This window comes from Bactrocera oleae, chromosome 6, assembly GCF_042242935.1.
Source record: "Bactrocera oleae isolate idBacOlea1 chromosome 6, idBacOlea1, whole genome shotgun sequence".
NCBI classification, from domain to species: Eukaryota; Metazoa; Arthropoda; class Insecta; order Diptera; family Tephritidae; genus Bactrocera; species Bactrocera oleae.
The window spans coordinates 66,694,339-66,714,303 of record NC_091540.1 but is presented as its reverse complement, the minus strand read 5'-3'; the positions used below and the strand labels follow the sequence as shown (position 1 = coordinate 66,714,303).

General features: G+C 32.4%; 1 protein-coding gene across 2 annotated transcripts; it reads right to left on the bottom strand.

Annotated features, from left to right (window-relative positions):
- Positions 1–546: 546 nt before the first annotated feature.
- Lkr (Leucokinin receptor) lies at positions 547–19,128 on the bottom strand. 2 transcript variants are annotated; one of them, XM_036364474.2, is made up of 10 exons: positions 18,931–19,128; positions 7,980–8,134; positions 7,101–7,303; positions 6,459–6,607; positions 4,981–5,102; positions 4,589–4,815; positions 3,889–4,080; positions 1,267–1,813; positions 882–1,193; positions 547–832 (listed from the first exon to the last, which is right to left on the bottom strand). In XM_036364474.2, exons 2-9 carry the CDS (start codon positions 8,038–8,040, stop codon positions 1,189–1,191), a joined length of 1,506 nt encoding a protein of 501 aa, XP_036220367.1. In that variant the 5' UTR covers positions 8,041–8,134; positions 18,931–19,128; the 3' UTR covers positions 547–832; positions 882–1,188. The 2 variants fall into 2 exon arrangements, with proteins under 2 accessions (XP_036220367.1, XP_036220366.1); XM_036364473.2 differs by having other exon boundaries at positions 918–1,193.
- Positions 19,129–19,965: the final 837 nt, after the last annotated feature.

The window sequence follows — 19,965 nt, the reverse complement described above, 5'->3', positions numbered from 1 at the left end:
CGTGAATAAAGAGGAAGAGAGTCCTAATATAGCAGAATGAAAAATATTTTATTTTTAATTTATTTTTCATTTTAAAATTTGGTTTTTAAGTTTTAATCACAAATATCGGATTAAAAAAAAAATGAATTCCAAGCTTATAATTAAAATTAAAAAAAGAAATTTTTATTCCAAAAATATTTCATTTTTATTTTTCATTTTATTATTATGCATTTTATTTTTTATTTCCGTATTTAAGATTAAGAATTTTAAAATAATTTTTATTATATTATTTTAAAAAATAGAAATAGGTACTAATGCATTATTTCCTGTTCACATCACGTCGTTCTTGTTGGCAGACCCTTTAGCTGATAATCAGCACAACGCAACGTAAAAGCTTAAACCTTGATTAACAAAAGTGTTTATAGAACTTGCAATACTGCAAAGAAACCCATTAAGTAATAATTTGTACTTACTTTAGTTCAATTTCATAAAATATGCCTTTAAATTACCAATAAAATTGAAATTTAGATTAAAAATTTTATTTTATTTTGAGAATTCTAATTGGTATTATCACACTTGAAAATTATTTTAACTTCAAATTTCAATTTGTCATTTTTGAAATAGCAAATTCGATTTGAAAACACACATAAAACCACATATAGATATGTACTAGTATGTCATGCATATAAATTTGTAATTCAACTATTATGTTATAGTATAGCACGTGATAAATCATTAGTAATTGCTTATGAATACTGCTAAATTTCATATCGTTGCTTAAAAGCCTCGGCGGATTCGTAAGTAACATGGCAAGCGATACGACTTCAACGTATCAGACTTTGTTTGGGTGATTCTGCAAGTTTAGAAACAATAATTTCGGCATTAATAACAAACATTTATACCTTAGTTCAGTTTATTTACGCGTAATTGGTATTTACATTGCTTGCACGAGCCAACACTGGCGGCCGCATACCCGACTCATTTCGATACTGGGTGATTATTGTCAAAACCGGCAAATTTACAGCAATAATAGCCCAGTGAGCACAAAGCACATAGTTCCAAAAGCGGCTTAGGTCAAATGGGCCGAAGACCCCAACTTGACGTTGTCCAAAGGTACATGCCGTACGCTTAATTGTTACTTGAGTCCATTTCCACTGTACAAGTGAATATGGTTTCTTCGTAACTCTGTTAGCACGGCAAATCTCCCAGTTATCCTGGAGTGTGAAAGAACAGACAATAAAATGGTTTAACTAATATTTATTTTCATACGCTCACTTCGACACTTACTTTTCCCTGTGGTTTTGAATATGAAGCCCGGTCCGGCACTCACATTCACCTTATTACTGCCCGCCGAACTGGAATTCGGCTCCTCTGATGTGGGTGTGGAGTGCATCAGCGTGTCCAAGTCATCTTCACATTCCATTACATCCGGATACAGTGGCTTGAAATTGTTGCGGCGCCATTGCGGCACACTTTGACCATTGCCTGCAGCAATAACGGCGTTATGCAACTCGGTATTAGTTTTGCTACATTCATTTGTTTGCATTGTTTTACGAGGCAAAGCAATAATATTGTAGGTAGCCACATTCTTGCCATTCCGGCCCGATCGCATATTGGCATAGTGGCATGTATAGTAAATATCTGATCTGTTTTGTCCGGCCGTCGCTTCGGCATATAAATTGTTGCGTATACGCATTGACGAATTGGCAAAGTTCGAGCGCAGTGAGGTGGCTCTCGTATGCATGGACAATGTGCGCTCATGGGCATCGTTGTTGGTGCGAATTTTGCAAAAGCATAAATTGAAACGTTTATTGAATTCACGTTTGAATTTTTCCTACAATTTAGAGGTAACAATGCGAGATAGATGAATAGAGAATGAATGAAAAGAGTTATAAGTGAAAAAGTGCGTCAGGCAAATTTTCATATTTTCGTAACATATAGCAGAGGATATAATAGGAAAACGAGATACATATAGAGTTATATAAACATAAATATAAATGATCAGCATGATGAGACGAGTTGAGTTCTGGTGACTGTCTGTCCGTCCATCCGTAGCAGCTATAACTTGACTTTAACTGAATAATATATAAAACTGACAACTGACTTGGTGAGGATGAATTAATTTGATGCCTCCACGCCCACTCACTATATAACGGTTATGTTGAAAACTATTGAAAATGCGCTAAACCACCAAATACATACGTCATTAAGCATTAAGTTTCACGGCCAAGATGAAGCTTAGAGATTTTAAGAAAATTGGTGTAAAAATTCGCCAGTGTACGTGGCACCGTCCACTTATATTTCAGAAACTACTTGACCCGAATTTCAATTCATTCAATACAACTCAACTTAATTTAGTGTAAAGATGGGCGACAAAAATATGCTTCAAGGTGAAAACCGTGAAAGGTGGTTTTCACCTTCAATTAATAATGGAATGACACGATTAGCCACCATAAAAATATAAATATATCTGCTGTTCTGCACCACCTGCTTCATTGTATCGAAAGAAGTCAGATAGAGCAGTGCTAATTACTTACAGTGAAAATGGTAGGCATACAGATTTGTATGTTCATGCAAATGGATTATCTATAACCGCAACCCTATTACTCAATTCACATGAATAGAAATGTTATTGCTGCGAAGAGAGTAGATATTGCGTACCATGGCAACCAGCGTTTTAGCTAATGAGTTCTAAGAATTACATGCTGCTGTTGTATGTCGCTCCAAAAAGTTTACGCCCATTGATTATTAGTACTAAAATACGCGGATTACGCTGGTTATCTATATTTCTAAGCGCAACTTACTAGATTTCAAACAAATGAAAACTTACACTAATGAGCATATAGTGAATGAAAAATATATTTTATGGTATAAAAAATAATATGGAGATAGCAAAAATCAAAGTTACCACACAGATTTTCAACGAATATTAAGTAGTTTTGCGTTTTCAGCTGTTTTTATTCACTTTTACACTTCAAAATGATTGTATTATAACCTGAACGAAGTATATTAAGTTTGCCACGCACCCGGAAGAAGGAGACCGTATAATGTACAATATATGTCTAAATAAATGATCAGCGGGACGAGCTGAGTCGATTTAACCATATCCGTCTGCCTATTCGTTTGTCTGTCTGAATATACGCGAAGTAGTCCCACAGCTCTTGAGATATCCATCTGAAATTGTTCACACGTGCTTTTCTACCCAATAGGCTGCTCCTTTGTTATAACTGCTAATATCAGACTATTTTAGGATTAGATGCCATATAAACAGATCAATCAAAATCAAGTCCTGGTATGGAAAACTGTTTTATTTGAGAAGATATCTTAACTAAACTTGGCATTGATTATTGTCCAAGGCAGTGCTAGAAGTCTGGTAAATATTGTTCAGGTCCTATCACTATAACATATAGCTGCCATATAAACTAACCGATTGGAATCAAGTACTTATATGGAAAACTTTTGTATTCAACGAGATATCCTCACAAAATTTGGCAAAAATTATTATCAAAAGGAACGCAACAATCTCCAAATACATTATTCAGATCGGATCACTATGGCATATGGTTGCCATAAAAATTTACTAAAACTTTAGTTAACGCTTTTCCGTGTTATACCCTTAACAGGGTGTTTTAAGTTTGCCACGAAGTTTTTAATACGCAGAAGGAAACGTCGGAGACCCAATAAAATATACACATATTTAAATGATCAGCATGATGAGCTGCCATACAAACTGAACAATCGGAATCAAGTACTTCTTGTGAGCAACACTTTGCATTAGTAAAGGATATTATAGTTTCGGTGCAGCCACAGTTAATACCTTTTCTTTTTTTTGTCTTAAACTACCTTCAGTGCCACAAGTTGGGTATAATATTATATATACATCTATATATATGCACTCGAAATACTCACATTGTAAATTCCATAAATGAAAGGATTGTAGCAGCTATTACTCATCGCCAGCCAATCGCAACAAAACCATATTATGCTGATAAAATGGTATTCATTAATTTCCGGTATAGTCACATACAGCACATTATATAACTGCAAAGGTAGCCAGCAGATACCGAACACAATCACAACAACAATGAGCATTTTTATGACCTGATGAAAGAGATATACGATATTTATAAGGAATGACAATATTATATAAAAACAACTTTGTCTTTAATATTTTTTTACACAAATTTACGCAAATAAATGCAGGAGCATATACATATTTTGTAGCTATTTTCATAGTCAAACGCAGAATAAGATATACGCACTTAACTAAGCGTAAATGAGCAATATTACATGACAAAAATAAACAAAACGCGCCAAAACAGTCGTTTAATTGAGCAAAAAATAATCACTTGCTGCTTATGAGCTATTGTTTGTTTAGCCAAAGGCAAATCTTAGAAAAATAGCATGATTAGGACCGAAGCGCTGTCGACACAACAACATACAGGTATCTGTTTATTGAGCATACACAGCTTAATTAGAGATACAGTATCCTCTTGGTCAACATTCAGTTTTATATGCGCCAACCACTGAAGCCACTAAATACGCAAATACATGACAATAATAAAGACGAGACAGAGAAAATCGTGATTTTAATTATTGTCCAACTTACTTTCTTCTTATTTCGCATTAACGCCATATCTCTTGCATCCTCAGCGTTGCCCGGCGTTTCGGTGAGCCACAGTTTAACAGCCATTTGTACGTAGACGAACGAGATGACACAGCAGGGCACGCAGTATTGTACGACTACGAGCGCATAACGGTAAGCCTTCAGTTGTTCATCCGAAAGATTGACGTTCGTGCAGAAGGGTCGTGTCACATTATAGATGACACCATCCTCTTATATGGTGGAATTTTGTATAAAGGTTTTATAGAGCACGTGAAATATATTAGTACATATTATAAATAAATACAAAAGCTTCCTATATATATATAATCTTATTTATATTAGCTATATACATGTATAAGCATATACATACTTATGTATATATTTTTTCAACTCACCTCTATAACGTTCTTGCATCACTTCCACACGAAATGCGACAGCGATTGGGCTTGCGAATATGAATGCTGATAACCAAATGCCAAGCAGAATAAATTTCGAAATATATTTCGAAGGACGTGCTCTGCAAGTGTAATAGAAGAATGAAAGTGCTAAACATTTCTGGCGCCAATAACTTTCTAAAATGTTTTAAATTTTTTTCTTTTTGTATCTAAATAAATTTTTTTAGATTTTATAAAGATAAGGCATGAAATATGATGATATTAAATTAAAACATGAAAAGTCATGCAAAATTAGTATTCATATTAAAACTAAAAGTTGTAAACATACGTAAAGATTAAAGTATAATATTTAAATTCCTCAGCATAGAAAGATTGAAACAGTTTTTTTCAGAATATATTAGAAATGCTGCGATTGTAAATTCAACATGTTCCATTAATACTGTTTTAAAGGGAAAATTAAATTATATCAAGTGCTTAGAGACTACAATCGACAACTCAAGCATTAAGAGAGGTAGCTAAACAAAACAAATAGTGTCGCAAATTTGTTGCTATGCTTATACAAAATATAAGTGTTTTGGTCACTTTAATTGATTTTATATCGCATATATTCTTCGGCAAACAAAATATTTTTGTAGTGAATACTTCTTCAACCGCATCAGAGTGATTTTAAAGCGTCACGACATTTTTTCAAATTTGCGATTCGCTTTTGTTTCACTGTAAGCAGCCGTTTTCAAAATGTTCAAGAAGCTGGCTTCATGACAATATTGTGCTGATAACCGAAACTTGGTTAGACAATGATGAGAACGTCAGCATATCAAACAGCACTTGAGTCGCCAAATATAAACCATCGAATATTCGAGCAGGAGGTGTTGTGATCTATTATAATGAATGCGATACATTTTAGCATTGACAATCCACATTTTCATATTAATACAATATATTCCACTGCACATACAGTGAGTTTGACTGAAATTGGCGATATCAGCTTGAGTAAATGTAAAATATCAAATGTAAATGAAATTGTCATCGCAGAAATCTACATATCTCCTAATCAAAAAGTTGAGGATGAGTTGAGGATATCATATATTTCATTCGGTATTATTAGCACTCATGGCAGTGTTGCTCTCCTTGGCAGGGGTGATGATCACATACCATTGACAATGCGTCCCGGCCATTACTTCACTTTCTTCATGAAAAACGTCGTCTAAACACTTTTTCCATTGACAAAGACTATTAGTTTCAAGTAGCTACAAAAGGTTTCTTTTTCTCTTAATACCAAAATCATTATTTGTATTTAGCTTGCATAAACTAAACCAAAAAGTATTTACTTTTGTTAAAATATAAGATAAATATTACAGCATAAAACATTATTTGAGATATTGGGTTATAGCGTAAAAAGCATTTGTTATCGTCTTAAGTACAAGTATATTTAATCACTTACTTATTTTCTTATTTAAAGCCATTTGTCATTTTCTTACCTTAAAGGATTAATGATAGCACGATGTCGATCAATCGCAATGGCGGTCAATGTAAACACGGAAACATTTACGCTCAACGTTTGCACGAAAGGACAAAAGGCACACATAAACCAAGGTAAATTCCAACGCTGTAAAAGAGCTGCTTGAAACTGAGCAGAATTAAATTATATTAATTTTTATAAAATAAAATAGTTAAGTTTATTTTTGTAGATGATACTATGCATAAAATTCTTAACAAATATAAAAATTTTGTGCATTACTTTATTTATATCATAAGTATAATTAATAATCATATATGAAACTAAAATAATATAGTTATTATTATTTTCGAAGATTTACTTTTATTTAATAATAAATTTTATTATTTGTCTTTAAGTCAAGACTTAAATACAAATACACCTTTTCAGCATAACTCTTCAATAATGCGGTGAACGCTGGTATCCAACTGATTAGTCTTAATACAAAAAATTTTATAACTCTTAAAGGACAACCTTTATACAAGTATTCATAAAATCCATTCAAATTGGCTTCAATTCCATGACTATCCAAATATTATGCCCTCTCATCAGTACTCTAACCTTTTCCAAACGTACTTCTCACATACTCATGCATGTAATTATGTTAATTGGTCCATGTACTCACCTGAAACGGTATACAGAAGAGTCCAATGATGACATCGGCAACAGCCAAATTTGCTATGTATGTATTGGTGACGGTACGCATTTGTCGGGCCGTTATAACAACCCAAATGACTAAAGAGTTGCCAATGATTGCTAAAATACTGATGCCGCCGTAAAATATCGAGAGTATTATGACAATTTCAATTGGAGCGGAGTATAGACGTTCTGAAATTAATATAAGAAATTTTATTAAAAATATAATTACTTTTAAATTTATCGATAAGGAAAACAAGCTATTGTAAATGTATTGTTAAAATAACATAGAACAATTGGGAAATTCCTTGCTTAACCACAAAAATTGAACGAGTTCATTATTCCAACAAAGACATATTATTAGCACAAATAAGTTAATGAAATGTTGGTTCATAATTGTGTAACCAAGAAGAAAAGGACTCTCAGTTGGATAAAGATTTGGACTTTTAAGAAGTATACTCTCACAATTTGATATCAAATATAGTTTAAATTCAATCGATTAATGAGGTAAATGAGACGTATAAGAAGTGTATGTGAAATTGTCTTAAGCGTTGGTATGCTTGCATTGGCTTTTAGTTAGCCTATTTTGAGGGCCATAATTTATCAGTGCTGGTCAAATTTGATCACATGGTAAATTATGACAGTCAGCGCGTTAAGTTCTCATTAGTGAGTTTATACCACCACTCCTCACGATCTGAGTTCGCTCTTAGTTTTTGTTCCAAGTTTTATATTTCATCCATGCAAAAGTCTATCTTAAAATTAAATGCTTTTCACTTGTTCAGTGATCTAAAGGCATGTTCCAAAGCTAGCAGAAGAACACGGTCAAACATCTTATTATTGTATATATTTGAAGTAAAAATTAACTTACCGAATTCCTCCTCCTCGAGTACTTCATCATCAGGTATTTGTATGACGGGAAATTCATCCATGATGCTATAAGTCAGGTTGTTGCGTAGAAGTCTTTAAAATATTTTGTATATTTTTAATTTTTTTATTTTTTCAGTCAATAATTCCAACTTTTATCTGTAAAAATATTAGAACAATAATTTATCTTAATAAAAAATAAATATAAATATTTTGATATTCTTTGTATATATTCTTTTGAGGTATAATTTATATAAATTTATATAAGGACTCAAGTTTTTTTAAATATATGCATCTATGCCTCGCATATTGACTTTTTTGCAAATAACTGAAATTTCGAATTAAAAAACTTCTTTCTCAATTTTGCAATGAGAATTGAGACTATTGTAAAACTAGTTTAAAAACTGGGTCAAATTGAAGAATGTTTTTATACAATACATTTAAAGATTTATCTAAATTCTGCTTTCAACTCGCTATCTTTGTTGTAGAGAGCAGATAGCAGTTCGAACACGTCTATAACTTACATCCGTGAACGAATTTCTCGCAGAGCCTAAAGGACTCCTAACTTATTGGAAACACTTTAGACAATGTAATGCATATATATACATATAAATATGTTTTGTGCGACGTTAACATAATTTATCTTCAGTTCAAGCAGGTGCCAGATATACCAAATAGTTAAGTTTCAGTAAATTCACTTGCTTAATGCAATGCTGCAGCAAGTTGTACTCAATGTAAAAAATCGCCTCAAAAGCTTTCCATTTCAGCGATTTCAAGAAGTTGATTAATTGTAAAGCAGAGCAACTGCAAACAAGATACCGAATTCGTGGCTCATTTGGCAGCGGTAATGCAATACAAATACAAATATAAATATAATTGACTATATAATCAAACATACCGTCAGTTGAATATCAATTACTCTCGCGGAGATAACGCTCAGAAACCAGCATTGCTTTGCACAAATTCCAGACAATAACCACAAGAGTGTGTCTTTGTTCTACTTCGCTATACTTGTATAATTAATTATTCAACATAATTGGATTGATGTTTGCAATAAACACCGGCATTCCAAGGCACAGATAATCATTCAACTCAGTTTACAATAATAGCAAAACATTAAAATGGAAATGTATTGCTTACTGTAGCAACCAGACGGAATTATTAATCACCGTTCCACATTTAGTACAATAAGATATGCATTGAACGTAACTTATCAATGAAATAGCACATATGCTTAGCCTTTCATAGAAAGTTTATTGTTTTACCTAAAGTTCAGTTCAATAAAGTCATCCAAGAAAAATGGCATGCTCCACATTTATAATCATTTACAATTACCAGAGTGAAGTGCTCTCTCAGAGAGAAATACTATAGCTATGTGCTCTTTCAATATAAATACTTACCATATAATATGAGTATGAGATTGTTTGCTTAACTAACGGTTGTTTTTGACAGCCTCATTGATCATTTGAATAGTTATTGACCCACATTCGTTTATATATATATGTATGTTAGCATTTAAATGTTTGAAATGGATCGATTAGTAGGTCAATTGTGCTCTCACTTACCTTACTCCTTCAGATATTATGATTGATTATGTGCTAAACTAAAGGAGCGCCAGGCAGCAGGCGGCCGCACTTAGGCCATCATTATGTTCATTGTTCATTATCCAGCAAATGACTGGATTTGGAAAAAACGAGATTTTTTCCTACCCCAACTGTTCTATGGCGAATTGTGTTCCCAGCTGCCGCCAAACCAGCCAACTATTCAACCTTTTTGTTTCTTTCTATTTCTATATGACCGGGTACCCAGTTGATATTACCCGTGTTACCTACTGAGAATCTAATTATCGCCTACTTGCATAACCTAATACAGTGAGACTTCTTATTGGCGCTAGGTTGTATGAGTTTGTTGATTAGAGCAAAAGCTCACTTGACACGTTTTGTTATGCCCATAATCTCGGCATGAAATACAGAATTTTATTAATTTAGATTGAAGCTATCTTCTGCGTAGGGATTACTATAGGCCGCTCCTGTTCTTATTTCACTCTTTAATCCATTTGTAAATATGTAGATTTCGCCGTTGGAACTGAAAACATTGGTCCAATCTTTTCCACTGGGGATTGAAAACATTGTGTTTGATTCCTCATGGATCTCCTTTTCACGATTACATTGCCAATTTAGCCCGAGCTCGTTAATCGAGTATGATACTATGCCCGTAGTGACGTAGAGTCTAGCTCCAATGACCTGAAATCATGAGCCAGCTGACCATAAGCATTGTCTCATACCTTACTTGTATATGTACAAGTATGTACATATGTGCATCCGGCCTCCAGAACCATTGTTGCGGTAGATTTCATTGCGCCCGTAATTTACAGCAAGCAACCTCGTTGCACCTGTGGCAGGGGTTTAATGTGGCAATTTTTCGACAATGCCATCCACCAAATAAAAAATTAGATAATAAATATCTGGCTAAATCAGTATAGTGTTGGCACACAGCATTCACCATCAGCATCACACTACACCGACTATCAAAACGAATGGTCCCTATAATCACGGCCTCTTATGCAACCGACTGCATTTTTCTTATTAAAATGGTGGTGAAATCTATTATAGGCTGGGCGAGATTTTGGATTACACTTTTTGAATTTTTTGTTTGCACCACGGCGCCATCTTTCGGGTATAACTCAAATGGTATACGGGCTTAAAAAATATATAATTTTATTTACTGACAACGAAAAACACCCTAGGCTATTTGAAATGCTTTAATATAATTGAAGAGTTCGCGATTTTTGAACATACTCCATAATGAAATACTGCATTGTTCTTTGAACGCATTAGGATGTTCAAATATTTCATTTCGAATCATTTTTCTTTTTTACATATATTATATACACAGACACTTCCAAAAGAGTTCATTAAATAAATTTAAATTTCTCTCTGACCTTGCTTTTAACTAGGTGCTTATTTTGTATGTTTATGTGCACGCATAAGCTTTTGTAAATACCTACATACATACTTGTAGATACATATATATATTTAGAATTGTAATGACTTCCTAACAAGTAATGACTTATGTTTTGGAAATATCTACAAATAAAATGCGTTTCGTTTGGTGCGCAGGCAAATTACAAAGGTAAAGGGAGCTTTTTTTATAGTTATAGAACTTTGATTTTAAATAATAATAAGAAATGAAATAAACTGGTAACTTTCCTTTTTAGTGGGTGGCCATTGTCAGGCCCATTTACTTGTTTCTTGTTAAGTGTAAATATTATCCTGTCTGCTATCGACGGTAAATTTGGCGCCACCTTCAATAAAAATAAAAGTAAGGAAGTGCGTAATCGGGTGTAACCGAACATTTCATACTCTTGCAACATGCAAGTATCAAATCCTAGGAAATTCCTTCAAATAATTAATTTTATAAATATATAACTCATACACTGACCGACATATTGTGCATTGGGTTTGTTAGAATAACGAAAATTATATATTTATGTTATGGTATATGGTATATGAGGGTTTGGGTAATTCGTAGACCAATATCACATATTTTCGGCATTTAACTATAATATGTCCAATATTATCCGTTCAGTTAATTTTGTTGAGATATCTTACATATTGACCGATATATACGTCAATCAGAAGTTTGAAACTACTATATTTAATATATGAGAGGTACTATTTGCCATTACCACTAAAAAAGATAATAACTGAGTTTCATTAAGGTACTTCACATACCATCACAAATATATGCGAGAGAAAGTCAACCGTTTGTTTAAAAATCCTTATATTAGTTATACGGCTGGTAGGGCAAGTTTTAAACCGATTTTAACCATTTTATGCACTAAGATACATTGTGATAAAAACAGCACGCTCTTTTAATTTCATTAAGATAACTCGCATATTGACCCATATTTGCGGTATAAAGTTGGCGACGAGTTCGAAGATTTTTCTATTAGATATTATATAATATTATATAATATATGGTGACTAAAGGAATTATTGATCTGATTCAACACAATTTTGGCACACAGCCATATTGCTATCAGATAAAGCTTCTCTCTGAATTTTTATAATATATCCCACAGATTGACAGATATTTTCGATAAAAAGTTCAAAATATGAATTGGGGTCCACATATTCGGTACCTATATATTCATTGGTGCTTAATTTGTTTACTGGAAAGTGAAACAATCAGAATTTAAAAATGTGCAATGTGGGGGAAGTAGACGTGCTTTTAGTCTGCTATTACCCATTTTCATACTGCATACTTTTCTCGGTCGCATTGCCAATTTAGCCTGAGTTCATTAACAAGGAACAATAATTCATGCCAAATTTTGTGAAGATATCTCGCCCGCTTTTAAAGAAAAACTCAATTACCACGATTACTAAATCTTATGGCGAGATGAGTCTTTCAATACCATTTTACTAAAGCAGACTGAACTTAAATGTCAAACATATGTGCTTACTTGAACAGCTATATTGGCCGTTATTCGTCTAAAATATTATAAGACATAAAAACACCATATATATTTACGTAAATTACTTTTCTAAAATGCTATGCAAATAGCATAAGTCGTAAGTAAGTGCATGTAAAATTCATGTTAATGAGAATTTTGAACGTCAATGTAAAACGACCTTGACAATGCATGCTTGTAAGCTTTTAACATATTTGTATTTATAAAATGGTATATATGGTATACGGTTGAAATGTTTTTATAATTCCAAGTTGTTCCACCCAGCATCACGATTTCAAATGAAAAAGTCAGACTAAAAATGCTCAAGGTTTAAATTTCTAAGTCCCAAGCTTTTTATTCTCTGGTCTGAGGAATAATTATGCAGTTCATATATGCATTCACTGACAAAATATAATAAGGTGGACATGGCTAAATCTTTATAAGGTATTCGACGTTTCCATTTGGGAATTACAAACATCATGGCAAACTCAGTGTATACTAAGGATATAAATATATCAATATAAGTGTAATCAACATTTGATCAAAAAACCTAAATGGTTGAACGTTTCATGTAAGATCAATGCTATTAATAGTTTTCATTCATTCAAGCATTTGTCGAATATGCGTTTTTCTTGTTACTACTTGTTCTTACTGTATTCAGATACTAGTAGAATCTCTTACAATTTATTTCTAAAACCAATATCAATATTTGAATGTATCGTTATTTTCAACACATCCAAATAATATCAACTCATATACAAAAACTTAACGACATACAAGTACATGCTTAGCCATCAAAAGACTGAAAAATGTATACCAACCCTCGTACTGGCCAACTCTCATAATAACAATCAAGATGGAACTCGAATTTCGTTGTAATTTCCTTTTATTAAAAACATTTTATTTATACTGTAAAAATATTCGAAATCAAAGGATAAGAATATGGCTTATATTTTGCTGGAAATCTTCATTAGTGGTCGAAGTAGTTGTGTAACAATTTTAATAAATTTACATTTTTCACATGAATAAAATATTATTTGTGGTTATGAGATTTCAGCATATTGAAAATAAATGCAGTGAAAAGCCATTATTAATCCAATAAGATGGACATCAGTAAACAGAAAATACGCCATATTTTACAGTGTTTCTTCAATAAAGGCGACAGCGCCTGTGCTGTCAACAATCGTTTGTTATTGTAGAGCTGTACAATAGACCTGCTTTTGCCAAACCTATCATAATAGGCACAGCACAGTAACAGTTCTGCGTAAAAAGCATGCTTCCGGCACTTTTATCCGGCCACGGACTGTTAACTTGGCATCATTCCTCAAATTAGTTTTGAAATACTCTCATACTATGTTATGTAAAGCAATTTATGTTAGCTTCAGCACTAGCACTGCTATTAACAGTCACTGTAATTTTCTCTAGTGTTTCGAAATGTGTCGGAATTTTATTTTTAAATTATTTCTTTTTGTACACATTATGCTAATGGAAAATCACCAAATACAGCGCCCAACCTCATTTCGCTTTATTCATTTATTATAAACTCATTAGTGTTTTGTTGAAAGAAAACAACAATTGTCTTATCAAATTTTTAGCTTGAATCGATAAAGAGACGAAAGTCATTGTCAGTCAGTGTCAACTTTTGCATTGTTTTTCCTCCATAATTGCATATACCATATACATATACTTGTATTATATATACCGGATATTAGAAGTGTATGGTATGGACACGCTGTCTAAACTTGAATCATCAACCAACTTTTGAAAAGTTACACAACTTCTAAGCCGTTGATGCGCCTTGTGTGTATGTGTGGATGTTTATTATAACGTGATAATCTGATTTATGGCAGAAGATAAGCTGCGATAATTAAAAATTTTAACTTACAAAGTTCATATTAAATTCGGTTAAGATTTTTCATTGCAATACGCTTTAATTCTTTTTTAAAAATCGTTATAATATATAGCTATGAATATACATACATATATACATTTAACTAAGCATGGCAATTTTCATCTCAAGTGTTGACTTTCAGAGAGGCGCTTTTAATTTTTTTTTTTGATTATTTCCAAACAGCTTTTCTTAAAACCCTTTATTATTCTTGTTATCATTTACCTACTGCTACTTGATTATCGTAGGCGGCACAAACAGCACAACAATAAATATATTTTATGTACCTTTTGAAGCTTGTTTGTAGTGTTTGTTAGTGGTTGTACATTGTGAAAGCCTAGCCTACGAAATTTTCTTCAAAATCTCGAAGCTTAAAGCTTTTGCAAAATAACAGAAAATTCACCAGAATTTCAGCCTTTAGGCTGTTACAGCAAACAACAAGTATAATCGCCTACTCAGTATTTCTAAAACACAAAATTGCCATCGAATTACAACCGAAAAGTGAAATTATACAAAAAAAAAACCTGTTTCACCTTACAAATACAGTGGAGACTGAGAGAAATATGTATATTTTATGTCGGTATTATAACTTTGAAAAACAAAAACAATTGTCTAGCATATTTGAAACAGTATTACTTTAACCTGGCTCTTCATACTATATTTAAATTTCAATTTCAAAGTCAATGTGTGTTTGCGTATCGATATGATACATAACTCACCCTGTACTGCAACTATTAGTTTGTTCGATTCGTTGGAGAGTAACGCTTGACGAATCGAGGACAGCTAATATTTCGATGTTAAAGTGCAATCAATCCGGTAATGGCCTCGCCCACTTAACATATAACTATATAACTTGACAATACAAAACTAAAAATGTGACAACTTTCTCAAGAATAAATCCGATTTTGCATCAAAAACAGCAATCACCATAGACTATGTATTAATCACAACCAAGCTCTCGGAGCTTCTGGCGAGTCACCATCGATGTGCGTTGCATTGCGTTATCTAGATGGAACCATATTCCTCAGCTATTGGTCAATTGGCTTATTTGTATGTGATTGTTAGACGGTTCTATTATTGACAGTACAGGTTCGAATAAATAGTTTAATGGTTTGGCCGTAGGGGAGCAGCTCATAGTAGATGATGCCTTATCAACCCCACCAAACACATAGCAAAACCTTCTTAGCTGCCAATCCTGGCTTGACTCATCGTGATGACCATGACCGTTCTCGCTTGACGTTATCGTAAGTGACCCATTTTTCATCACCGATCTTTATTTAGACGGTTCCAAAACAACTGGGCAATCGTGGTAGTGCTTATATGATGGTCGGGCTCGAAGATTTTAATTACTTTATCGGTTTTTTCGACAATTGAGCTTTTAGTGTGTGGTGCATTCATTTCTTCTTTAACTTTTTTTTAAACATGCGTCTAAAATAATATAGTAATTTCTCATCTAAAGTGTATACTCAATAAGTTCTCCTTTCGCTACATTTGTAATACACAACTCTTAAGCATCATTTTTACGGTCCTCATTATTTTCTTATGGTATAGTACAGTTAAATCACAAAGGTTTATATAATTTGGATAATGTGTGGATACATATATGGTATATAAGTACATATCTACTCATGCAAATAATTACATAGATTATTGCAAGCTTAAGTTTTGCTGAATGGCGATTACACAATAATCGCACTAATCTCACTCATATTCACTTTTGCAGAAAATTTATTTACGCCTATTATATAGATAAGAAATCGTAGGGTATTTAAAAAAATTGCTAAACAGAAATTCTACCTATATCTGCTCATACATAACTACATAAATGGCTGTATGCAGAAGCTTACATATAAAAACAAAGCTGAATTGTTACACGTGTAATAAAACGAAATTAAGCCGCACGTATTTTGCGGAAAATTTAAATATTCCGAACTTCCGGTGGCTGAACTTCATTACATTGTGATTTTGCTTACAAAATCTAATCACAATCACGAGTGATATAATAATTAAATAAATATACCTAACAGCAACTATGAAATTGTTTCAAGGGGAATTCCTGATATTAAGTAAACTACTTTTATGTACAAATTTTTGTTTCGTAATCATGGTTTTTGTAATTTCTCATTTGGAATGAATATAAAATGATTAAACAGTTTTTGAAATATTTATCTGAAATTTTGCCCACACCATTTTTATTTCCAAGACCCTATAAAATATTATATATACAAAATTATCAGCATGATGATCATGTCCGTCTGTCTGTCGTTTTGTCTGTATATAAACGAACTAGTCCCACAGTTTTTAAACTATTGGTCTGGAATTTAGCACCTGTCTTTTCCTCACCAAGAAGCCATTTATTTGTCACAACGGCCGATATCGAACCACTATAGAATATAGCTGCCATACAAACTGTCGAGGACGGTTCTTCACGTCATTAGGCATGGATTATTATTTAAGGCAATAATGCTATCTCCGAAGAAATTGTATAGATTGGATGACTATAGCATATAGCTGCCATATTAACTGAACGATCGGACTAAAGTGCTTGCATGGAAAACTGTTTTATTTGACGAGCTATCTTTACGAAATTATCCACGAGTTATTTTTCAGGGCAATAATGTATTCTCGGAAGAAATTGTGCAGATCAGATCACTATATTATATAGCTACCATACAAATTGAACGATCGGAATAAAGTTCTTTTAAGGAACTTTTGTATTTGAGAAGGTTAAATTTTTTCTTGTTTCTTTTGTGTTTTTATATAAAATATGAAAAAAAAGGAAAAAGTCCAGAATAAGAACTTGCAATGAAACGTACTAATATCAAGATTTATGTGGATTTAAAAATTAAAAAAAAAATACTTGGCAACCTTTATGATCAATTTTTTTCTTCTCCCAACCTTTGGCATTCTCTGTACATTATAAAGATTTGGTATATTCCTTATACATAAAATATATTTGCCCTATTTACTCATTGTTACTCATACGCAGTGGTGACCTAAAGCTATTTACAAACCCCTTCGCCATTTGCCAATCGCAAAATAATAATAATATTGATTGTTTGAGTATACCTCACACTACATTCAACACGTTTTGCTCACCTAACTGTTGTTAGTAACAACTTCAAATTATCAATATATACATATGTGTATATTTTTACACATATCAAAAGGGCTTTGATTGACAGGACTAATTGGATTTGCCATATCTATCTACCCGTTTGTTCATCCGTACATCTCTTCATTTATACATGTTGTCGATGAGTTGAATAATAAATGTAATATTCCTTATTGTATTCGAAACACGTGTCCTTGGCGCACCTTGAAGAAGTTGGTATTTCAAATAGGCAGGACCGGAATGCATAACGTTGCAAAACGGATAATAATATGTGGATCTAAATTTAAAATCAGGAGTGCTTCCGACATTTGGCATAATTAATGTTCGTGTTAAACTATCTCAACTAAACTCGGTGAGAACTTTCAATTCACCGCGTCATACTCCATTGAAATTTATATCACAGCAAGTATTTAATGTTTTATTAGGGGAAATATGATAACAATATAACGTTCCCTTTGAAGAGCTAGAATTATATTGTATCTATCATACCATAAACAAGCCTACTTTCCATACAACGTCTTTCTGAATCTAATCAGCAATTTGTGTGACTCTTTATATTCTCAAAGACTAAAAAAAAAAAATATAAAGACATCGACTGATATCATTGCTTAACATCAACATTTGATATTTTTATTCGTGTTTTTGAAGTGAATATTCTTGATTTAAGTTAAGGTAAACCATTAGTGATGAGTTCATAAGCTCATACAAGTATAACGAATAGTACTGATATCTATGTTTAGTTAATTTAATTTCCCACAAATTTTATAATATCCAAAAAAAATCCTCGGCGACCTATATGGTATATACTTATATAAATGATAAGCGTGATAAGCTGAGGCGAGTTAGCCATGTCCTTTTGTCTATATATACGCAAGCTAGTCTGCCAGTTCTTAAAATATCAATCTGAAATTTAGCACATGTCGTTTTCTTCTCAAGAAATTGCTTATTTGTTGGAACTGCCGATATCAGAGCACTATAGCATATAGCTGCCTTACAAATTGTTCGATCAAAGCCAAGTTCTTGTATGGAAAACTTTCTTAGTTGACAAGATATTTTCACGAAATAGCGCACAGATTATTTTTAAAAGGAGAGCTATATTATACGAAAAACTTTTTCAGATCGGATAGCTATAGCATTTAGCTGATATACAAAATTATCTATCAAAATCTGAGATTCTTCTGTAAGAAATGCATTTGTAAATGTTTAAATGTTGTTTGATGCAGCCGAGGTTAACGTTCTTTTTTTTTTTTTGTCCTTAATCTTTATTATTATTTTTTTTTATCAACCCTCAGCAAGATATTCATAGCTATATAAAAATGTTATTTATTAGCTTACAAGCGCTTGTAATTTCCGCATATAAATATCTTTTAATTTTTATTGTCTTGGCTTAATCGCTTTCGGAAGCAGTTAAGCTTACGTTCAAAAGCAATTAACCGATAATGTTTACATATTTTTCACACCTTACATGCGTACGTGCATAGACCACCATGAATTCTTACCGGTAGAATTAGATATTTATGTTTGCTTGTAACGCCATTATCCAATAATCCAATTGCAGTGGGTGGCGTCAAAGCACAAACACGCGTTGTAGAAAAGTAATTACACCGTGCGTCTTCTCATGAAAGTGTGCGACGAAGCAGTGCGACCGCGGTTTTTTGTTTTTTATTATTTTTTAAATTAACAATTTTATTAGATTTAAAAAAAAATTTTTTTATTTTAATTTTGTGGAAATTAATAATGTTATTTAAATTTTTTTTTTAATTATTAATTTATTTCAATTTTTAATACACTCAACTAATTTGTAGTTTTTCAAACAGTTTCCATAATTTTTTTAATTGCAATATTATTTTGTATATATTTATTTTTTGTTAATTTTTTACTAGATTCTTCAATCTCACATCTTTTTTTGAAATATTTTTACTATTTAAATTTTTTTAAATTGCTAATCCATTATCACGTTCATTATCCAGCATTATTGACGCTTTTCTAACAGTTTCACTTTTCAAATTTGTTTTTGTATTTTACCAATCTCTTTGGTTGGTTAGAACGTCTTAACTGCGCGACTATTCGTTATCAACTGAATTTCACTGTGCTCCGCCATTTCGCCTAACAGTGTTTTTGGCAGCAGTTGCCGCTGCTGCTCGGACCTACAACAAATTTTGTTTACAACACGTTATAATTACACACCCACTGCTTTTCTTCCGCTTATCTATGTGCACATACCGTATGTACAGATATATGTATGGTATATGGGTCATTCCATCGAAAATTTACATTCAAAAATTTTTTTCGTACAAAACAAGTATTTCTTTATTTCGACTCAATATGAAAAATTTTGCAGTTATAAATTTGTAAAATTTCAACTTTTGAAAAAAAATCCTTAAACATTTGCGTATGCGAAAATAAGGATATCTATATGTATAAAAATAACTAGCCGGCGTATTCTTTACGATTTTTTTTTCAGCTTTCCACTGATGATAAGAGTTGAATTTTTTCGACTTTTTTATAAATATATTTTTTTTTAATTTGGTGCT

What these genes read in the sequence shown, in the direction of transcription:
- Lkr (XM_036364474.2), bottom strand. Translation starts at nt 8,040, where the DNA reads ATGGATGAATTTCCCGTCATACAAATACCTGATGATGAAGTACTCGAG. An exon ending in GCTATCATTAATCCTTTAAG is followed by an intron (nt 5,103 to 6,458) that starts GTAAGAAAATGA and finishes TTACACTTGCAG; the next exon opens with AGCACGTCCTTCGAAATATA. An exon ending in TCATTTATGGAATTTACAAT is followed by an intron (nt 1,814 to 3,888) that starts GTGAGTATTTCG and finishes TCTAAATTGTAG; the next exon opens with GAAAAATTCAAACGTGAATT.